Consider the following 9,566-nt stretch of genomic DNA (forward strand, 5'->3'; position numbering starts at 1 on the left):
CATGATAGATACGCAACGTAATTAATCAAACCGATATTTTGGAGTACAACTAAATACACGCATAAATTCATATTCTGCCATCACAACCTGCTTTCTAAGCTAATGGTAAAGCGCATTTCCACGATAGTCAAAACATTCTGAGCAGCACGACGGCATAGACGATTTCTGGAGCGCCTATTGCATTATGCAATGGCACGACACCCAAACTTCCTAATAAATGCCTGCCCTAGGAAATGGCCATGCAAATATCACCATATCTTGCAGCCCAATCCAGCGTCTTATCCAGCAAAACAAGAAATGCATCGGTGTACACCCGCGATGAGAATTTGCATTTACACACATCCATAACATCTACAACCATCCCAAAGTCTAAAAGAAACTAGTTCTGGCGCTGTCTCGCGAATCTGATACACAAGAACAATATGTATATGATACATCTTCGAAGCATCTCCGGTCTGGATCAAGATTTCCCCGGCACCGCGGTGCAGACAACTCTTCTCCGTCAAATTCACATCGTGACAGAGGAAAGCAGACAGACAGACAGACAGACAGACAGACAGACAAACGGGAAATGCACGAGCCATGAAGACATGTGCACATACTCTTCCTGAGCCTGGAGCCCACTGTAACAACCACACACACTACACACTCAAACAAAAATATAAAACGCAGAGGAAAGGCCCGTCTGCATGTTCTTACATGCGCGCACATGCAGCACTGTGCCGCGTAGGTCGTGATGCCTAACCCCCATACACGCAACACAAAGAATGCCTCCTTAGCCTTGGCCTCTTTAAGTCCTTATAGCCCTGGGATCTATCACTCACTCACGCACGCCGCGCTTCCGCGTCCCACATCACACCATTACCTCCCCTCCTTAACATTTCATCAAAATGACAACCATATTTCGTTAGGCACAACCGCTATTGTACAGAGTCGCGACCCGGAGGGGTCGAACGTTGGATAGGAGCACCGGCCACACCGGCTACTCGCCGGCTACGGTAGTAACACCATCACACGAAATTTTCTTCCACGCGGTAACCATATACCGTGAACAAAACCGCCAGGATCACGCCGCCGATGTGTTTTCATTGAAGTACATCATGGCAGGTCAATACTGGACAAGCTAGCTGACGACAGCGTGAGATTGTTCAGCTCCTCCCAAAACTGCGCCACAGCGCCGTGCGTGTGCAGCGCCGTCGCCACGTCAACCATCGGCATATGGCCCGCACCAGCCGCACCGATAACACCGCCCAGCGCCGCCGCTGCGCTGAGGCTCACCGTCATCTTTGCCGCCGCCGCCGCCGCTGCTGGCCCCTTAGCCTTGGGCTTTGACGGCCCCGCTGCCGCCGCCACGGAGGGCGAGGAGGCGGCGCTGGCGGCGGCGGATGCAGCCGCGGAACGCCTGGACTTGCCGTACCTTGTAGCAGCCTTGCCGCCGTCGCTTCCGCCACCATCGCCGCCAGCCCATCGGCCGCTGACGGGACCCGCTTGGCTTCGGAGCCGCCGCCGCCGCGGCGGCTCAAGACGAGACGTGGAAGCGGTTGCCTCTGCTGGAACCGCAGCAGCTGATACGAGCCGTTGTGGTGACGACGGCGGAGTCGCCGACGGTGATGACGACGGTAACGACGAGCCGTCCGCGACAACGCCAGTAACCCCCTGAGACTGCACAGCAGACGAAGGTTCTTCGGGGAGCGCGGCCGCATAAGCAGCGGCGGCTGAACCCGCCGCCGGCTTCTGCTTCAGCACTGGTCGCGGTAGCAACGTGCACGGGCTGCCATGGGATCCGCCAGCGGCAACGGATCCACTAGCGGCGGGCACTGCGTCATGGGAGCCGGAGACAGAGGTAGCATTGGCTACTGCGTTGGCGGCGGCGTCTGGAAGAGTCGATGGAGACGATGACGAGGCGGCCTTCGAACGAACCAACGACATCCATACCAATGCCGGCGTCTCCGCGGCATTGTACGGCAGTGAGGCGAGCAAATCATGCACCTTGCCGGGTGCGGCGCCAAGCAGCGCCTGCCATACTGTCAAAGGCGTCCCCGCGGAACAGTATTCTCGAAGCTTCCGCTCCAGGGCAGGTGCGGCGTCGCTACCGCCGGCCGGAGAGGACCCATGGGTCGGCATCAGCGAATTCCACACGTTGCTTGGCGACGAGCTAGCTTCGTAAGGCGGCAACTTAGCGGCACTAGCAGCAGCACTGGAAGGCCCGGCGCCAGCTAGAGAAGCTGCTACTGCCGTGGCCTCCTCAGCCGTCTGGTCAGCGACCTCTATTTTTTCAGCAGCGGCAGCAGCAGCAGTAGCAAAAGTGGAAGCAACGATGGCGTCCGTAGCAGTAATCTCAGCAGCAACAGCAGCATAGGTAGCAGTTGTAGCTGAGGTTGCAGCAGCGGCGGTACTGCTAAACGTTTCGCGGGAGCTTGCCGCCATAAGGCTCAGGACGGCCGCGATGGCTGCAGGCACAGGGCCCATGCGGCGCACCCCAGATGGCCTGCTGAATATCGGCGAGGATGGGCCGGAGAGCGTCGGCTGCGGCAGCGCCGTGGGAGCGGGACCCGGCGGTACGGCTCTAGCGGCTCCGCCATAGGGCCGTACAGGGGCGGCTGCGGCTTGCTGAAGTCCACCTAAGGGACTCGCGGTGGCGGCAGCGGAGGCGGAGGCGGAGGCGCCCGCCGCCGCCGCCGCGTTCGCAAGGATCTCCGCCAAGGGCTGCGTCGGCGATGATACTGCCGCCGCCGCTGCGGCGGCCGAGTCCACCGCTGCAGCCACGGTGCTGGACAAACTCAGGTTGTCCGCGGCGACGGCCGGTGCCGCCGCCACCGCCGCTGGCGGCAGCGTTGACGTTGGCGTCTGCGGCAGAAAGAGAGCCTCTCGAAGCCGCACCCGCTCAGGAGCCGACGGCGGCGCCGCCAAGATGGCACTGACCCGCGGGCCGCGTTGTCGCGCGTACTCCTGCAATGCGCGCGTCGTCAGGCCGTACTGTGCTACACTAGCTCCCAGTACAGCGGCGTCCTCTAGCGCCAGATTTAATGCCGTACTGCTGGCGTCGTCGACGGGCAGGGAGTACACTGCGTCACCCACGAGTGCCGCTGGCCCGGAGAACCATTGCCAGGGTGCCGCCAGGCCGGCGGCGGCGGACGGCGTCGGCTGTCGGCAAGTGTCGTACTCAACGACGGCAGTAGCGCTGGTGGCGCGGAGCGCGGCGTAGAAGTCCTGAGGGAAATCTTCGAACATTGCCAGGCATCGCCAGTAGGGCGCGTCCGCTGCGCAGGCAGGAAAATGAATAACACGGAAAAAAAGAATTGGTCGTTATAAAATTACCGGTCAACAGGGCGGTCAACAGGGCGGTCAAATGGTGGTCATTAGCACCATGAAAGAGATATTCGACTGCGGACAGGAAGCGTCCTGAGGAATAGGTTGCCAGCATTGTCAATTGCCGTACAGGGCCGCTAAGTCTTTCAGACAATAGCTAAGAACTCTGTAAACCTCGGACTTCTCTCCTCGGACTTTCCTACGGATTCCCTCCGCCGAAAGAATCTCCAGGCTTTCAAAGTCAAGCCAGCAGCCGAGTTATAAATGCCTCACAACCTTCCGCACGGCATGCCACCTCACTGCCAAACCTCCTATATGTGACATTGCCAATTTAAGCCCCGCTTTGTTCTGTATAAATGCTCTCCCCCATACCTTCGTTGGATTTCCTCAGACCCCGATTTTCCAGAAGAGTCGCAGGACAGCTGGCGCTCCAGACGTACGTATTTGGTCCTGCCGGCGACAAGGTCGCAGTTCGATCCGCGCCGGGAGCGGCACGCAAGTCTACCCATGTGCGGCAAGCAGTGGAGAAGTTGCGGAGGCGCGCAAAGTCCGGGTCTCGGGGACGCAACGTAAAGCGGCCGCGCCACACGATTTGGTCAGATGGGTGAGAATGTTGAAGCTCTGGTGGGGAATCGAACTGTGGTCACGGGGAATCGGGACACAACAATTATTTCAGCTCTCAGCTCTACATCCTTTCCCCTGCAAAATGTCCACATTACGGGAAACATAAAAATGCAAAAGATATACAGTACGTTGAATTCTACATATACGCCCGTTTAACCTGGGGGAATAGATTACTTGGATTTTGTCAAGAAGGTCTAGCTTTTCCCTCCCGCCCTCCTTCCCTCCCGTCACATGCCGTCAACCCCCCTGCCGTTCCGTACCTGTAGGCGTTTGACCGCCGACTTGGGGCCATCTGCGCCCACAAGCACCCTGGTACGCACTGCCCGCACTGGGGCGCCGTTACGGGAGGCGGCGAAGCGCAGCATCATGCTACTGCCACCAACGCCGCCGCCGGACGAGGAGCAAGCCTCAATCTGGGTCAGGTGATGTCGAGCGTAGATTTGAACCTCTGCGCCACAGAGGAGGTCAAAATAGCTGGTCAGCATACAAAATGCCGGTATTGTCCGGTAATATGATATTTCTATCATTAATATAATTTTTCTATCGATTAATATAAAAAATCATTCTTTAGAAGTAATTGACCAACAAATGCTCTCAGCACCATGGACAAGGTTCAAGCCCCGCGGGGAGCACGCACTCCTCACCCTCAGGCAAGGCCTCTGATAACGCCTCTTGCAGATCGTACAGCGATATGACGAGCGGCGGGGCTGAAGGAGTGGGATCGGGCGTAACAGGGTTTCCGCCAGCAGACGGTTTTGGCACTAGCCGCCGTGCCGCGACTCGGCGACGGCTCTTGTTGGAAGCGCCACCTCCACGAACGGTCAGCGCCGCCGCAGATATGGTACTAGGCTGGCCCAGCGGCGTCCGCCTCACAAGTTCACCCTTGAAGGGAAAGAATATACAAGATATACATAGAACTAAGAAAGGAATCAACAGGAAATTTGCAAAATTCTGCGTTAAGCTATGCAACTAAGATGCGGGCCATCCGGAGCAAGCAGCTCGACAATCTCGATACTAACAAGAATTGAGTCTTACAACTCATAGCTTGACAGCGTAAGTAACATCAGTCAGATACATAATTAAATACTTGAAGAAGGTGAATTTCGTATTTTTGTGTTTTGTTTCTTGTCGCACCTCGAGGTCGAACCAGAGGGCCTCAAGAATCGGCGAGGACAGCTCGGTTGCAATCCTGCGGGTTTTAAAAAGCGTGGTGGAGTGTGGAACAAAATCGATTTGAAGAAACAAGGTAGGTCTAAAGAAACAAAGAGGCGAACATCTTGACCAGCCACCGCTGTCATTCGGACCGTCGCTGTCCAGTTTAAATGTCGCTGCAGCCGTTCGCTCAAAGGACACCTACACTACTCACAACAACTTCCTGACCACGCATGCGGCACCCTTCGAGTCTCAGACAATCTTGCTGATTGCAAAACCGGTGAGGTTGCGTTCTAACACTGCATGAAACGTGCGTAGTCAGCAGATGCTTGAGCCCTGCAAATACCTGTTGTATAGGTTGGCATCTAGCGCTTTCAGTGCCCGTAGACCATTTACTGAGAGCAGCACTCCGCCGTCACGGGCCGTTGGCGGTTCAAGAGCGGTGTCATACAGCTGTGAGGGCAAGCAGAGCCGAACATTAGTATTATTTCTAGGCAGGAAACGTAAACTTAAGATTGCTGGTTTAACGCGGAAAAGGATTGCTGGTTTAACGCGGAAAAGGGAGCAGAATTCGCGAAACCGTCGCAATTCTTCCACACCCTTCTCCCAAACAAGGCGCAGACAAGGCAAACCCACAAAGTTAAACTGATTGATTCTTTAGTTGTGAATATATTGGCATGGCATATAACTCAAGAAGAGAAAAATGCCCGAAGATCCGGTTGTTGCTTACTTACCATGACACGTGCGCCAGGAATAGCCCTACATGCAGCTAGAGCTGCAGCCAAGCCGGCAACATCAGCTCCGATAACCGCGACGTCAATACTGTCAAGCTTAGATGGTAAGGGGTGGCCAGAGCCTACACTAGCTGTTCCGATAGAGTCGCTTGTAGACGACAATGCGTCGGTTTGATGCTCCGCCACCGCCACAGCTCGGCATGCCGCGTCAGGACGGTGATGGATTCCAACAGGTGTATTTGAGGGAACGCTGGAAGAGGTGAGCCCCTCAGAAGTCGCTGCGACAGAGACAGCGTGCGATGATGGTCGATGATGGGCGACCCCGCTGGAACTAGAAAGCGACCGCAGTTGGTTGCAGCATGGGACATTAATTGTTTGAGGTCGTGCACTGCCGGCACCGTGTCCACATGAGCGCACCATTACCCGTGTTGGTGGTTTGGGAGTTGCTCTTTTGCTGTCCGAAAGGACGGGTACAAACAGTAACGTCTATCTGAGTAAAGGCAGCTCGGCTGAAGTAATAGCTAAACCTTTCAAGACTTTAACTCTTAGGCATGTAGTTTTCGGGCTATGCCTAATGAGTTCTTCGCACAGGATGTTGCGCGTTGGCGTCCTTCCTCGCGACGATGTTGCTATCATGTAATGATTTTAAACTTATGAAATGAACACGTGAGCTACATAGCCATAAGACGTGTCGGGTAACTTTCAGGACCTCCAACAACCTCCCACGGATCGTCGACCCGACACCTGCACGACACCGGAAGACCTCTTGACACTAAGACATTAAGTTTGTATTACAGTATTTGCCTAGTTTCGCCGATTTCAATTGTTGCAGTAACTTACACTCTTGCCATACCTTCGGAAACAATCTGCCTACATCTATCTTGGCGACAACTTCTGCGATACGTCCAAATTGGAAGATTAAAAGGGCTAAATACCGCTATGCCAGTGACTTTAAAATCGAGAGAACTTCTGAAGCACGCCGGAGTTCGTCGCCTGTGGTGTCCACAGCCATCACCATGAACACATCATGTCCGCCCCGCCTTAACTCATCGCCTTCGCCTGCAGCTACATAACCCATGTTCTGCCCGTCAGTTGCAGACACCGGTGCGACTAGCGGCCGGAACCGAAGGTAGCCCATGAACACCTCCGCCACTGCCGGTGCTTGCAGTATCTGAGAAACCTTGACACAGCGAACCTGTAAGCAGTCGGGAATAGCAAAAGAGACGGACAGCAGTGGAGAGATCGAAAGCCTGATAGGATTACGATACAATAAATTCCTTTCAGTCAAACCCTCAGGTTCGTTACCGTGTATTAGGTCAAACCCATTCCTACTCAACCTTCTGCATACGAGAGAGCTAGGGTTGTACGCGGGATGTGAAATGCGTACATAAGTAAGGATCGATTTAAAAGTCACCGGGAAGGCACCGGGAAGAACTGCGCACTCTGTCCCCCGCAGGTCCCCAACAATCGGTCATAATAACAACTGCTTCGTCCAACAACCAAAAGCCCTACTGCTCCACGTTTCGGTGTAGCGATGTGCATTGCCGTATTCGTACGACACCCACCTTACGAAAGCGCAACTCCTGCGGCTCGCGAAGGATATTCTCCAGAATCCGGCTGAGCAGCGCTAGCGACGGCGGTGGTGGCGCCGCAGCGGCGGCAGTCACCATATCCCGCAGGCCACGCAGCGAGCGGTTTATTCTTTCCCTGTTGCCGCTGCCACTACTGCTGTCGCTACTGCTGACGCTACTGCTGACAGCCACCTGAAAACCGGAACCAACACGGACAGCCATAAGATAAACGGTATTAACCGTATTGACACAAGCATCGGAAATGCGTGGAGCAGTGCGAGCAAAGGCGGCTCGGTGCACAGTAGCAGAATGCAGCGGTACAGGTCCGCCCCTCAAGGTGCAATGCCGTACTGCGCCGTACATCAATCCTTCCTTTTCATCTTCGACTCATAGCCCCGCACAGCATCGTACAACTACCCTTCCTCCCCTCCCCCAACCTACTGCGCCGTACAGGTTCCAGCATGCCAGCTGCACGCTGTTCGCGACCCGTGGGTTGAAGGTCGCGGTGATCCGCAGACGCAGGCGGCGACAAGGGGGTGACGGTGTCTCCAGGTCGAAAGCTAACACTGAATGGCGGTTGGGGAATCGTACAATGGACCTATGATCCAGCTCCATCCACGTGTCGTGGCGGCCTGAATCCAAAAGAGAATAGATGGATTTGAAGAAATAACGGACAAACTAAAAAATAAACTAAGGAATCGGGAAGCATTAAATAAAAACGATAACTGAATGGGTTTGGAAATAGGAATGAGTCTCGGGACGTACGGCTTCCGTACGACATGCAATCGTGAATTCCATACATCCGTACATTCCGACCTGCCGTGAAATCCTGCTCTGTAACAGCCTCGAGTCGCCACTCCGCGGGGTCGCGCTCCGGGCAGTCATTGGCGGACACCAGCTCATACCCAACCACCACGACAGGCTGTACGGACATGTAGTACGGACATGTAGGTGGGCAGTACGAGCAGGCGCCGCGGGGGCCGGAAGGGGGAAGCGTCAGGTTTTAGTCGAGGGTTACGAACTCAGGGAAAAGCGACAGCACAAGATGAAAAAAATTGTATCTAGGTGAGATCTAATGAAGCTGTTTACATGAAGGCAACTAAAGGTGTTGCACACACATATCTTCTTCTTCTGCTGCTGCTGCTAAACACACACATATCAACCAAAATTTACCATCAAATTAACCGACGAGGAAAAACAAATAAAGGGGCTGGTAAGGCTGTAGCGGTTTTTCCCCCCCTTTTCAAAAACCTTGCCACCTGGCCACCACCTGGCCGGGCTAAAAGCTCCGATTGGGTCCTCGGACTGCCACTAAGGTAGAGTCCTCCCTCCACAACTGCACAGTGAATGTTGCCTCACCAATTACGGTTGTGACATCGGGGTTGGACAGGACACAGGACGCATATGTCGTGAGGTGTTGTAACCTCAGACCACCAGTCCGACCTGACTGCCCACCAGAACCGTTTTTCCGATATTGCGAGCTGCCAAAAACGGTTTCAGCCCAACTGGAAGGATCACAGTAGCTCCATTCTAAAGTACAACGTCGACCAGCCTACGGTTGGTTGATCAGGATACGATAAAGGAGGAGGCCATCGAGGAGTATGCGGTACAACTGGTTGATGATCCCAGCTTGACTGGTTCGTACACGGGTCGTCTGTCACCGTCTGACTACAATAATGTCTGACCCGCTCTTGAGAGCGTTTCCACGGCGTTGCTGTCCAGTATGCTGTCACCCACTCAGATGGCAACCTTTTGACGGCCCTCCTTCGTCAAGGAGCCTGGGCAGCGCCACCCCACTTCATCCCGAGGTTGGACACCGCCGGCATCCCGCTGCTGGTGGGCAGTCAGGTCGGACTGGTGGTCTGAGGTTACGACACCTCACGACATATGCGTCCTGTCCAACCCCGATGTCACAACCGTAATTGGTGAGGCAACATTCACTGTGCAGTTGTGGAGGGAGGACTCTACCTCAGTGGCAGTCCGAGGACCCAATCGGAGCTTTTAGCCCGGCCAGGTGGCCAGGTGGCAAGGTTTTTGAAAAGGGGGGAAAACCGCTACACCTTATAGCAACCTTCGGTTGGTCCAGGATTAATGAGTTTTTAGACAGGATTGTGGTCTCAACCTAGCCAATTTGTATCTGGATCCGGTGTGAACATACGGCCGTCCGCAGCCCTTA

At 54.9% G+C, this 9,566-nt stretch overlaps 1 protein-coding gene across 1 annotated transcript in view; it reads right to left on the bottom strand.

Moving 5' to 3' along the window:
• Positions 1–1,098: 1,098 nt before the first annotated feature.
• VOLCADRAFT_103955 (uncharacterized protein) overlaps positions 1,099–9,566 on the bottom strand; it is a gene marked incomplete at its 3' end in the record, with an annotated part of 16,078 nt that continues 7,610 nt past the window's right edge. The window contains exons 11-23 of the mRNA XM_002948574.1: positions 8,207–8,312; positions 7,832–8,022; positions 7,385–7,582; positions 6,835–7,014; positions 6,237–6,273; positions 5,820–6,097; positions 5,432–5,538; positions 5,068–5,122; positions 4,578–4,815; positions 4,194–4,381; positions 3,682–3,946; positions 2,479–3,260; positions 1,099–2,253 (exon numbers count right to left, since the gene is read on the bottom strand). Coding sequence (XP_002948620.1) covers positions 1,099–2,253; positions 2,479–3,260; positions 3,682–3,946; positions 4,194–4,381; positions 4,578–4,815; positions 5,068–5,122; positions 5,432–5,538; positions 5,820–6,097; positions 6,237–6,273; positions 6,835–7,014; positions 7,385–7,582; positions 7,832–8,022; positions 8,207–8,312 — 3,780 coding nt within the window. The remainder of the gene's footprint in view (positions 2,254–2,478; positions 3,261–3,681; positions 3,947–4,193; positions 4,382–4,577; positions 4,816–5,067; positions 5,123–5,431; positions 5,539–5,819; positions 6,098–6,236; positions 6,274–6,834; positions 7,015–7,384; positions 7,583–7,831; positions 8,023–8,206; positions 8,313–9,566) is intronic.

The sequence above is a fragment of the Volvox carteri genome (assembly GCF_000143455.1).
Source record: "Volvox carteri f. nagariensis unplaced genomic scaffold VOLCAscaffold_10, whole genome shotgun sequence".
NCBI classification, from domain to species: Eukaryota; Viridiplantae; Chlorophyta; class Chlorophyceae; order Chlamydomonadales; family Volvocaceae; genus Volvox; species Volvox carteri.